Source organism: Citrus sinensis, chromosome 7, assembly GCF_022201045.2.
Source record: "Citrus sinensis cultivar Valencia sweet orange chromosome 7, DVS_A1.0, whole genome shotgun sequence".
NCBI lineage: Eukaryota > Viridiplantae > Streptophyta > Magnoliopsida > Sapindales > Rutaceae > Citrus > Citrus sinensis.
The window spans coordinates 1,222,400-1,236,257 of record NC_068562.1 but is presented as its reverse complement, the minus strand read 5'-3'; the positions used below and the strand labels follow the sequence as shown (position 1 = coordinate 1,236,257).

The window sequence follows — 13,858 nt, the reverse complement described above, 5'->3', positions numbered from 1 at the left end:
AAATAATCTCCTGGTCGAGGTGATGTGCTCGAGGTCACCAAATAATTTCCTAATGGAGTGATGTGCTCGTGGTAACCAAATAACATCATGGTTGCGATCATCAAAATTACCACCTGATCAAGGTTTTCTGTTCGAGATCATCAAAATTACCACTTGCTCGAGGTAATATGCTCAAGGTCATCAAAAGTACCACCTAGTTGAGGTGGTCTACTGTAACATATGCACTTTAATTTTTCTTAATTAAGTGTATGATTTAATTTTTCCTCTTCGATATTAATTTTAAAATTTGTCACAACATTAAATCGAGATAAATTGAGCGCGATTAAAAGCTCGAGTAGTCGGATTTTATTTTCGTCACGGGACCGGTATAAGTTTAATTTGTATTAAGCTTAAGTGCAAAAAAAAATAAAAAATAAAAATAAAAAGAGAAGCCAGTTTCTATAAATGGAAAGGGGAAGCTGGTTTCCAAAAACGGAAAGAAAGAGGGGCACGTGAGAGAGAGAGAGAAAGAGAGTTGACCCGGTTTGACCCGCGAATCCGACCCGACCCGCGACCTTGACCGGGACGGCTCTAGCGATTCCGGCCACCTCACCGGCCGAGCATGGTACCGATCTGAAGCTTGGAAGCTGCCATGACAACCCAGCCGTCCTAGTTACCGGAAAATGACTGGAAACGCCGGCAATTGAGCTTGAAAATTCGCGGCCAAGACCCGTTTTCGCCGCCGTTGATCCTGCCGGATTTTTTGGCACACCACCGCTCGGATCTTGTTCCTCAATTTAGCCTCGTCATTTCCCGACCAATATCATCACCTGAAACGGCCGGATTACCGCCGATCAGCCACTTGGAAAGCTCACGGCTTGGGAAGCTAGATCCGCCGCCGGAACCGCGCGTGGGGACCCACGGCCACCACCATTGGACTCACCGAGGTCTGAACTATCAGACCTAAGCTTCCCGTCGTCGTTAATTGAAGTTCGGTCTCCGTTGACCGGCGGGGCAATTCGGTAAATTCATAAAACTTTAGGGTGAATTTGTAATTTATGGAATCAGTGGATAATTTGGTAATTTTAGGTTAGGGCAATGAGGTAATTTGAGATTTCGAGAGTAATTCGGTAATTTACGTTGTTAAGGGCATTTTGGTAATTTACGCTCCGAGGGTAATTTCATAATTTCTGACATTGTGGTAATTTCGTGATTTGAATTGAGGACAATTTGGTAATTGAAGATTCTGAGGATATTTTGGTAAAATAATGATGTTGGGGGTATTTTGGTATTTTTGGCATGTAGGGGTATTTTGGTAATTTTGTACATGCGGGAATAGTGATTGTTGAGAGATATTCGTTTCGAGAATTATTATGTAAGATTAGTTGTATTTCAAATTTACGGAGAATGATTATGTCGTTTCCTTGATTAGGAGGATCCGCGAACGAGAATCAACTCGCAGACGTTGTTGATACCGAGTCTGGACATCATCACTGTGAGTGGAATATACAAAACCTATTTTCATAGTATATGCTGATTTTATGATACAGTGCAGTATGTTTTGGTAAATAAGTATTTGATGCTTTAATTTAATGATTTTCTAGAAAATTGATTTTTATCTATGTGTTGATATTTATTGTTATTAAGAATGAGTTTGATTAATGATTTTATTGTCGTTTTTGAGTAAATGCATTATATTAGAATTGAGTGGATTTGAGATATGTTGAATAAAAAGAAAATGAGATTTCAGATGTGATTATATGTTTATGTACATGTGTATAAAATGTTATTTGGGAAATCATTAGACAATACCCTTTCCCTCCAGATACAGAGATACAAATAATACGAGATGAATAGAGAGATACAGATGAGATTAGATAGAGGCCTTTGGGGCCCGTCTGAACACACATAGAGGCTTTGGGCCGTGTGTTTGGGTGTTTTTGCATTTTGGGGGCTTATGCATGCAGTATGATGATTATAGAGAACAGATGTTGAGATACATGAGATATGAGATGAGATTTTCCCCATCTATCCGTTGTAGCTCCGGGGCATGATGGTTCCTTGATTGCCCATTCGTCGAGGTCCGGATATGATGAGATCATTCCCCTGGGTACTTGTTTGATGATAGTTTTTGGTATTTAGTAATTGATATTATAAGTATCATGATTTCATTGATTTTATGCATATTTATATAATATTGTATTTCAGTGAATGATTTGAATTGAATATGTTTATATAAGATCTTATGATATTTTGATGAAATTGATTTGAGAAAGATTAAATCATTTTAAATAATTTATTTTTCAAAAACTACTATCCACTCACTGAGCTCACTGAGTTTTATACTCACCCCGTTTTTATTATATTTTTCCCCCCCACAGGAGATTTGCAGGTACATCAATCAATCTAGAAACGATAGTTAGATTTGAAATTGTGGCCACGTGATGGTGCTAGGAGTCGTAGATTTAATATTTTGATTTTTGGAATATTGCGAATTGTATTTATTTATTATATTTTGTGATTAAGGATAACCATTGTATTTTAATATTAGAATGATTTGGGTGATATTTGATATGTTGACTTGAGAAGTTGGTTATGAAGGTTGGATGGATATTGAGTTATTTTTAGAAGTATTGTTTTGTAAATTGCAGGTTTGGGGATGGTTTATTTATAAGGGAGATTTTGCCAAATTTTTAATAGAATTCTTAGATATCATAAATAATATCGATTTGATTATACGAGTTTAGATAGACTCGCCCTGGAGGTGCGGGACGGGTCGTTTCATCTACTAAAGGTCATTAGAATTTTCTTCCCCTATCAACAAATTGCACACTTTTTACTTGGAGGATATCATGGTTACTTGATTTTATTCCCCAAACAAGATTAATATTTTTAAATGAATTGTATTCAACATTAAAAATAATTTATAAAATTTATGTTATTTTATTTTATTTACAATAATTTAAAAATTAATATTTTTTTTTGGGTGTTTGAGGTGCACCCCCAAACACACGCCAGAAATAATCGTTTGGCAAAGCACTTTGTGGAGTTTGGAAATCCCCCTCCACAAATTTATGTTACTGTCAATTTACTTGCGAAATTATTTCCTATCCACGTTTGTCTATTCTACTTTTTTTCCAATTTCCCTAGTGTCATCATATCTAATTTTAAGATATCTGCGTTGCAAAATTTACCATAATTATTCCTAGAAGAGATTTTGTCCAAACATGTGGAATTCTTGAGGTAATTTAGTATTGGGATCGATTGATCAACATTACCTGATCATGTTAAGGAAAAAGCCAAGACATAAATCACTTGCAAGACACGGGTATGGATTTATTTATTTATTGCTCTCTTTCTTTGAAAATGATTTATAACTTATTCTCTCCGCATCAACATAATGAATTTCTAACTCTAGGCTGCTTGCTGCCTTTTTTTTTTTTTTTTTTTAAAAAGTATTCACAACACCTTGTTACAATGGATATATGTCTGTAGAAATGAAGGAGCAATTCTTTTTCTAGTAGTCGACAGAATTGATTTTTTTTTTTTCAAATTAACTATATTGTATAGACCCTTTTTTTTTTTTCGGAAAAGAACTACATGCTGATAACTGATAAGTTTTGATTTGCAATTTCTGTGGCCATTATTCTCAAAGAGTGAAGAATTGAATTTTGTTTCAACAGCATAATGGTATTGCACGTATATTTCACAGTATCCCGTAAATTGTTGTGGCAGGCAGAATTATTAATTGGATTTATTTAAAGTGAAAAAGATATAATGGTGATAAATAGTGGAGACTTTTATGAAGATGCGGTGCATGCAATTCTAGTAAAGCTTGCAGTGAAATCTTTAATAAGGTTTAAATGCGTCTGCAAATCATGGTATGCTTTATTTGAAGATTCAGTGTTCATATCCAGACACCTTAAGAATTATGAAAATACTCGCCTTATCGTTACCTATTCGATGGTGGATGAAACAGATCCATTTCACTATCCATTAGATTTGTTTCATTTGTACCTTGACGAAACACTGGCAGATTTATCGTCACTAATTCTTGATCCTTTATTGCCCGTATATGGTACAGCTGGGGGTCCTTACGATGGCATATTTTGTATACTTGGGGTCGATGATCGCTTAACGTTATGGAACCCTGCAACTAAAGAGTCTAGACCTGTCCCAAAATGTAGAATTGTCTTTCCACGATATACAAAGATTTTGCGGACTAATTTTGGATTTGGAAGGGATCCCAAGAAAAATGAGTACAAATTGGTTTTGATATTTACCTTATGGGATGAAAAACGCAATGACTTGTACGATTTTTCTCAGACTGCAGTGTACACCCTAAGTACAAATTCTTGGAGATATTTTGAAAGTTTCAAATCAAGTCATTACCATATGCCTTGGGATTATGATTGCATAAACTTGGATGGAGATTGTTATTGGTTATTAGAGCTAAGAAATAATAGTCACAGAGTGGTCCTTTCATTTGACATAGGTGACGAGGTATACCAAGAGATACAAGGGCCGTGCCTTCCTCAATCAGTGGATGCGATTATGGGTTTATACAAGGAGTGTATCTCTTTACTTGTTTTACATACTATAGAGAGTTGTTTTGATATATGGACAATGAAAGACAATAACTGGACTAAAAAGCTAACAGTCGGACCTTTTGTAGGAATGTCCAGGCCGCTTGGATTTTGGAAAAGTGGTGGTTTCTTTGTAGAGACTCACTCTGAGCAGATGATATTGTACGACCCTAGTACTGAAGAAATGAAGGCTTTTGGCCTCAATAGTAATTGTTTTCAGGTATACAACTACACAGAGACTTTAATTCCAATAAAAGGAGATGATAGTTTATCGGGTTTTTTTGAAATTCCATGGCATACATTGGGTGTGTATTAAGCAGTAAGTTTTTATTTAGCTCTCGCCAATTACCCTCTTTATGCATAGTGTTATATACTAGATTTAGTTTTTTATCAACAAATCATCATGATAAATTTGTAATTTAAATAGTTCTCATTCGCATCTTCCTTTGTCGATCTGATTTCGCAGTTTTATGTAAGAGTTTGATTTTGAATGGATATTTCAGTTCCGGCGTAAGTTTAGTTGAAGATATATATATTCCATTGGGATATTCTAAATGGACATACAGAATGATATCACAAATAAAATGTCATACTGGTGAGAATGAGAATTACAACCAAGAAGCCGCCTGTTCTGTAACTGTAATATATTTTCTTCACCTTCTGGGTTCTAAGAATCAAATTTTGGATATTTGAATTGAGAGCGATGCATATCCCATCAATAAATCCCACTTGGACCCTAACAAAGCAAAACATTAAACAAATTAAAGAAAAGAAAAAAAGAATAGTGGGATTCAGTAGTGAGATATCCATCATTTTTGTTGAATTGAATAGTGATATGTCCTATTTTCGTGGGAGTAAAATTAAAATTAAAATAAAACTATCGTCAAATTATTCACGCACTGGTAAAACGAACTCGAATGTTCTAGATTATAGATACAAAGAACGAAGTTGAAATGTTAACAAAAAAAAAAACACTTTCCTTATTAGTATTTATTTTGTTAAGGGAAATCATTCATACACCGTCTTTCTTTTGTCATATATACATCTAATCACCACAAACTTTTGACATGTATTTTGCGTCACCTTTATTTCTAACTTGTATGAATTAAAAGACTATTCTATTACAAAATTTTAAAAAATATAAAAATTATAATGACAAGAATACCCTTAAATTCAATAAAACAAACAAATCTCAAAATCTAATGTGATAATTTTTAAATAAAATTTTAATTATAAAAATAACATCTTGTAATTATAATTTCATTTAATTTTTGTATTTAAATTATGTAGAGGGAAGTTTCCAAAAATTAACAGAAAAGCTTCGCATAATTATTGTAAACTTTCTTATAATTAATATTAAGAAACTTTCCTACACAAATTAAATGAAATTATGATTACAAAAAATTAACATGATAATTTTTAAATGAAATTATATTTATAAAAAATTAAGATATTGGATTTAAGATTCATTTGTTTTATTAAATTAAGGGATATTCTTATAATTATAAATTTTTTTATTTCTCAAAATTTTGTTGAATAAAATGATCTTTTAATTCATTTAAGGATAAAATAGTCATTTTTAGTTCAAAACAGTTGATTGATATAAACTTAAAAATAAAGGTAGTGCAAAGCACATGTCAAAATTTTATAGTGGATAGATTTACATATGATAAAAGAAAGGTAATGCAGAGATAATTTTCCTTATGTTGATCATATGTTGTCCTAATTGTGAAATTTTGCCTACAACCTAAAAATGTCTATATATATTTTGATTACCTCGATGGGACGAAGGAAATTTTATTGAAATATAAGAAAAAAAGTACAACTAATTACAGTTGGGGAGGATATAATAAGCTTTATCCCTCAGTTAATACATAAAGATAAGACAAAAAAAATCACAAAAGATAAGGACAACATGAAAGCAAGACATAAACTAGCAAAAGTCATAATTTAGAAAGCCATTTGCATACTGAGAAAGAACAACATTGATATGTGATGGAGAGAAAACCCACCAAGTGCAATGAACATTTTGAGAATACACTAAAAAAAAAGTGGTTTATGTGATGTTGCTTTTGCCGTCACATATGAACTTTTGTGACTGCTTTGAGACGGCATATAGCTGTGACATACTAAGTGAAATACAAGTATGCAACCCAAGAGGGGGGGTGAATTGGGATTCTAAAAAATTATTCAATTTATTAAAGAAAATCTTAATGCAATTATAAATCAAATTCAAAGCAATAACAATTAAGAAGATCACAATATAAAAAGATAAGGGAAGAGGGATTCAAACACCGAGATTTTTACGTGGTTCGGCCAACCTCGCCTATGTCCACGCCTCCAAGCTTTCCGAGCTTGAGGATTTCACTAAGCAAGCCTCCAAGGCTTCAAATGCTTACACTTGACTTCCAAGGTGTCAATGGACCTTTACAACAAGAGATTATCCCCAATCTCTTAACCCAAGTGTATCCCAACACTTATAATCACTCAAAGTAAAAGATTACAAACTGTTTTGCCTCTCACAATATATAAGATTACACAATGATGCTTAATATGTGAATAGAAGAAGCAAGAATGTGTTCTAAGCTCTATGAAGATTGTATTCTCGAATATTAGCTCAAAATGGTCGTGTTGTGATCAGCCTCCTTTGAATTTGAATGAGCTTATTTATATTTGGAGCTGAAAATCTAGTCGTTACAAACTGTCGAACAGAAAACGGTTCACCGTTAACAATTAACGGTTAACCGTTTAGGCTGGTCAAAGTTACCGTTGGGCCAAATTTCAAATAAACGGTTAGCCGTTTAGGCTTAACCTTTCGCCGTTAACTTCCAGAGACCTACAAGATAAACATTGGTTATCCGTTTACACTAAACGGTTAAGGACTTGCGTGAAGTGGCTTCTCTTGATATTATCGGTTAACCGTTTGAAATAAACGGATCGCCGTTTGTCTCCAGTAACCTGCAAAATGAACATCAGTTATCCGTTTTCATTAAGCGGTTAAGGGATTGCAGGAAGTGGCTTCTCTGGATATTATCGGTTGACCGTTTAACATAAACGATTCGCCGTTTGGCTTCAGTAATCTGGAAAACAATTTAGCCTTATCAGTTTTGGTTAATCAGTGATTCTGGATGTTATCGGTTAACCGTTTAAAATAAACGGTTTACCGTTAATTTCCAGTAACCTTCACATCTTTTGTGTTTTTCGTTTTTCATAAACGGTTAGAGGTTTAGGAAATATGTTGCTCTCTGTCTTTAATCGGTTAACCGTTTTAAATAAACGGTTCACCGTTTATAACCAGAATTGCAATTTTAAACTAGTTTTTGCAGAGAATCTTTTTCTAATTTGAAAATTCATCTTTTATGAAGAAATAAGGTAATGATTATAAGGGCTTTCGTTTATTAAGAAATAGCTCCAATATTTTTGTCAAAACCATATAAAATTTGTTATCATCAAAATCAATATTATTAACATATTCATGTTAACAATCTCCACCTTTTTGATGATGACAAATTTCATTCAATGATTAGCTCCCCCTTAATATGTGTTCCCCCTCAATGTATGGCCAAATTGAGAAATGTTCAATAAAAAGATTTTTGCTAAAAAAAATTCTTAAATCACCCCATTTTAAATCCATCTTAAAAACCATAGTTATCTCCCCCTTCATCATCAAAAAGAAAAGAGAGAATAAGAAATACGCAAATCCATTAAAGAAGTTGCCCGGCTTTGGCGAGCGAAAATTTTGGCAGAGTTTCCCCTTAAAAATGATCAAAACCACTTATACAAAATGAGATAGAACACTTCCAAAAATAGATTGACACCAACTTCTTCTTTCAACAAGCCAACAACTCCATGAACAAAACAAAACAACACTCCAATATCCACAAATAAACCAATACTACAATATCCAACAATCAGTCAATCACAAATCATCAATCATCTAATCATCAAGAACATCACACACATATGCATCAAAATCCAAAAAAAATAAAAATGCTAGCAACCAAAATGTAAAATGTATGTGCGAAAACAATGCTCAGAAACTACGGAGGCGGAGAAGATGTGCTCCCCGGATCATAGCCGAAATAGCCGAGAATAGTGCGCTGTCCAGCGATAAGCTCAAGCTGCTGATCAAGGCTCTGTCGCTAGAAGATCTGAAAGTCAGAACGCGGCTGCTGGTGGTCACGGGAAATAGTGTCCAACCAATCAAGAATCAGCTGCTGGCGCTCCGAAATCCGCTGAACATCAGTGATAAACTGCTACACTGCGTTTGAAGCAGAGGGCTGAACTGGAGCTAGAGGCGGCATAGAGGCAGATGGCTGCTCGGGAACAGCAGAAGGCTCAGGAGCAGGAGGCAGCTCGGAAGAGGAGGGAATGTCAATATCTATCGCATGCTCCTCAGGGTCAGAATCAGCAGGAGGCCGAGGTACAAAATGGCGACGCGGAGGATGAGGAAGAGCTCCTAATCTAAAGTCAGGAAGCTGATCGGGAGGATAGATATCATTGAGCATCCGATCGTCCTCTGCAGCAATCAAGGTATCCCGATTTTTGGAGTTGCTTGTCTTTATCCACACTCCATTCTTCCTAGAGAATCCGATACTGGTCATGGCCTCGGGACCAATCCGTCGAGTCTCCATATGTCCAGTATCAAGAAGTGGCACCTCAAAGCGTCGCAGTATTTTAGTGATGATACTGCCATAAGGAAGCAAGCGGTGATTGACCGCTGGAGTACTCAACATATGTCGCACAATAATATACCCAAGGTTAATGGGACGGTCTGTAAGAAGGCTATCCAATAGGGCAACGTCCAACCTCGTAACCTCATCCGAGTGACCCCTCCTAGGAGTCACTATGTGCTGTAAAATAGAGTGAAGAATACGAACTTGGAGAGGTAAAAGTTGAGACCGAAACGGAAGCATACAAATCTCATTCGATAAGTCTCGACGACGACATATATTACGGACGCCATGAGTGTGAGAAAAGCTATCAAAGGAGAGGGCTTTCCTAGAGGTGTAAATGTCAAGCCCCTCACAAGAGATACCTAGAAAGTCAGCTAAGTCCGCATCATCAAATTCTATGGGTACACGACCGACTTGAGTGACTATCCTATTTGGGCGAGTATCGGAGATTTCCATGTTGGAGTAAAAGACTCGCACTAAATTTGGATAGACCCGGTCATCAAGGTCAATGATAGCCTCCCAAAGCTGAAGCATATCCCTAATGCTTCTACCACATACAATTAAGTTGCGGAAATCATCAATATCAACAAAGAATGGGTCAAGTACCTTTCGACCATTGAAGCGATCTTCGAACCGCTTAGCCAAGGAAGGTATGGGGAAGTGAATCCTTGAAAATTCAGAGACCTCCCGAGGTGGTATGGGATTCCTTGGAGGCACAGATTTACGCCTGGGATTTCTCCTAGAGGGTTCAGCCATGGAAACACGTAATGAAGAGTAGATGATGTGAGTAGGATGTTCAATTTGGTTAAAGAATGGTGGAAATCGGATTAAGAACGAGGAAACCCGACCCGCGACAGTTAGGGTTTAGATTTGGGATTTTTGAATTTTGGGCTCGATTTGAAGTTTTGAATCGGTAAAATTGTTCTAAAGGTGATAAGAAATGATTTTGAAGGTTTGATTTGGCACGGAAAGCAAGAAAAATGAGGATTTGAGGACAAAGAAACCTTCGGCTGCGCAACAATGGTGGAAACGGTGAAAGGGTAACTGGAGAAGGAGAAGAAAAGCTTTGAACAGTTTTATACTTCGCGAAAACGGTTAACCGTTTATTGAAACGGTTAAAGGGTAACATTCAGGGACTAAGAAAAAGGTAACGTTGAAGGCTTAAATGCATAACGGCTAGGAACTAACTGTTAGAGAACTCTCTATTGAAAAACGGTTCACCGATTGTGGCAAACGGTGAAAGGGTAAACGGACAGACACATAATCTCGTTTCTGAAATTAAATGGTGATCCGTTTATAGGAAACGGCTAACCGTTTATTCTATATGTAATTTCGCACATTTGATTTAATTTTTGGCCAGTAAATAATATATTCCAAAATCATTTAATTGATCTGAAAATATTTTATGAGCCAATTTAATGCATGATTCATGGACATATTTTCAATCAATCAATTCATATAATCAAGAGTTATCAATGCAAATTCATCATTTGTCTACCAAGCTTAAGCATTTCATAAATAGTAGTCAATCAATTCAGTACACTCAATAGCATGAATAGAGATGTTAATGCAAAAATTTCGTCATCCCAAGTTCATGCCGAATTTTTGAAAATTGTTCTTCACAAAGCGGTTTTGTGAAAATATCGGCAAGTTGTTTTTCCGTGGAAATAAACTCTAATGCAATATCTCCCTTTTGAACATGATCACTTAAGAAATGATGTCTTATTTCTATATGCTTGGTTCGAGAGTGTTGAATGGGATTCTTTGAAAGGTTTATAGCACTTGTATTATCACACTTAATAGGAATTTGTTTAAGATTAATGCCATAATCACTAAGTGTTTGTTTCATCCAAAGTGCTTGTGCACAACAACTTCCAGCAGCTATATATTCAGCCTCGGTAGTTGAAAGTGCGACAGAATTTTGTTTCTTGCTAAACCATGAAACAAGAGAGTGTCCTAGAATATAGCAAGTTCCACTAGTGCTCTTCCTATCCACTTTATAACCAGCAAAATCCGCATCCGAAAAACATGTTAAATCTATATGAGTTCCCCTAGGATACCAAAGGTCAATATCTATGGTTCCACTCAAATAACGAAAAATTCTTTTAACAGCGAGCAAATGAGATTCCTTGGGACATGACTGAAATCTTGCACACAAACATACACTAAACATGATATCGGGTCTACTTGCAGTCAAATAAAGTAGGGATCCAATCATACCTCGATACGTTTTGATATCCACTTCTTTACCTTTTTCATCTTTGTCCAGCTTGGTTGTTGTGCTCATTGGTGTATTCTTGGTCTTTGAATCATCAATGCCGAATCGTTTGAGTAGATCCTTTACGTACTTGGCTTGATTTATGAAAATTCCTTCCTCGTTTTGTTTGATTTGAAGTCCAAGGAAGTATTTCAACTCTCCCATCATACTCATCTCAAATTCTTTGCTCATACACGATGAAAAATCTTTACACAACAACTCATTAATATAACCAAAAATAATATCATCAACATAAATTTGAACAATAAGTATGTCTTGGTTCTTATGTTTAACAAATAAAGTAGTATCCGCTTTTCCCATAGAAAAATCATTTTCTAGCAAGAAATTTTTAAGTCTATCATACCATGCTCTAGGTGTTTGTTTTAATCCATTCAAGGCTTTAAGCAACTTATAAACATGATTTGGAAATTTTTCATTTTCAAAACCAGGAGGTTGTTTCACACGAACTTCCTCCAAAATATAACCATTTAAGAAAGCACTCTTGACATCCATTTGATATAAAATAAAATCCTTATGACATGCATATGCTAACAACATCCTAATGGATTCTAACCTTGCTACATGTGCAAAGGTTTCATCAAAATCAATTCCTTCTTCTTGGTTGTAACCTTGAGCCACTAATTTAGCTTTATTTCTTACAACCATACCGGATTCATCCATTTTATTTCTAAACACCCATTTAGTACCTATTACAGATTGATGTTCAGGTTTAGGAACTAATTCCCATACATTGTTTCTTTCAAATTGATTTAACTCCTCTTGCACTGCCATAATCCAAGATTCATCATTTTCTGCATCCTCAAAGGATTTTGGTTCAATTTGAGAGATGAATGCATTATGCTCACAAGTATTTCTAAGTGATGATCTAGTTGTAATACCTCGTGAGGGATCTCCTAAAATTACATCTTTAGGGTGAGAAGAGACATACTTCCACTCTTTGGGGAGTGTTTGAGAAGTACCTTCATTTTGCTCCACATTTGGTTCTTCATGATGTTCCTCTTGAATTCCATGTGGTGCATCCTCTTGATTGTCATTTGATGCTTCTTCCTCTTGTTCTTCTTCTCCTGCATCATCATCAACAACGACTTTCTCCGTAGAGGAGGGGTTAGACTCATCAAATGTGACATGCATAGATTCCTCCACAACTAAAGTTCTTTTGTTATAGACTCTATAAGCTTTGCTTGAATTTGAATAACCAAGAAAAATACCAACATCAGATTTTGGATCAAATTTACCAAGATTATCTTTTGTGTTCAAAACAAAACATTTGCATCCAAAAACTTTAAAATAGCCAATGTTGGGTTTTCTATCTTTCCAAAGCTCATATGGAGTTTTATTAAGATTAGGTCTAATCAACACCCGATTTAAAACATAACAAGCGGTGTTGACGGCTTCGGCCCAAAAATATTTTGGTAATGCATTTTCATTTAACATAGTCCTAGCCATTTCTTGAATAGACCTATTCTTTCTCTCAACAACTCCATTTTGTTGTGGAGTTCTAGGTGATGAAAATTGATGCTCAATGCCTGGATTATTGCAAAAACTCTCAAATGCATGATTTTCAAATTCTCCTCCATGATCACTCCTAATGCATACAATACCATGCCCTTTTTCATTTTGTAATTTCTTACAAAGCACTTTAAAAGCATCAAGAGCATCATCCTTATTGGCTAAGAATAATACCCATGTATATCTAGAATAATCATCCACTATCACAAATGCATAATATTTGCCATTTAGACTTGCATATCTAGATGGCCCAAAAAGATCTATGTGAAGAAGTTCAAGTGGTTTTGAAGTAGAAATATGGTTTTTATTCTTGAAAGAAGTTTTAATTTGTTTTCCAAATTGACAAGCTTCACAAATCTTATCCTTTTGAAAACCAATTTTCAGAAGACCTTTAACTAAATAATCTTTCAAAATTTTTGAAATCAAATCCATACTAGCATGTCCTAATCTTCTATGCCATAACCAACAATCATTATGCAATGCCGAAAAACATTTATCAAGAGTAGATGCACATTCTATGTCAATGATATAAACATTACCACATCTATTTCCAACAAATAAGGTTTTGTCATCACATGAGTTCTCAATAACACAACTAAATTTATCAAAGATAACTTTATAACCTTTGTCACATAATTGACTAATGCTAATTAAGTTGTGTTTCAAGTTTTCAACCAAACATACATTCTCAATTAGAGTTGAAGAGACTTTACCAACATTTCCAATTCCAAGAATTTTTCCTTTTGAGTTGTCTCCAAAAGATACGTCTCCACCATTTTCAATTTTGGTGAAGCTTGAGAACCATGCATAGTTTCCGGTCATGTGCCTTG

General features: G+C 35.2%; 1 protein-coding gene and 1 long non-coding RNA gene across 2 annotated transcripts; both read left to right on the top strand.

The window, feature by feature from the left end:
• Positions 1-457: 457 nt before the first annotated feature.
• Positions 458-2,715, top strand: LOC102618855 (uncharacterized). Its single transcript, XR_369438.4, has 3 exons — positions 458-1,001; positions 1,412-1,474; positions 2,361-2,715. It is a non-coding gene; the product is annotated as an uncharacterized LOC102618855 (long non-coding RNA).
• A 1,041-nt stretch (positions 2,716-3,756) lies between these two features.
• Positions 3,757-4,881, top strand: LOC107178890 (F-box/kelch-repeat protein At3g23880). The gene has a single exon (XM_015534544.1). The coding sequence runs from the start codon at positions 3,757-3,759 to the stop codon at positions 4,879-4,881; it is 1,125 nt and encodes a 374-aa protein (XP_015390030.1).
• Positions 4,882-13,858: the final 8,977 nt, after the last annotated feature.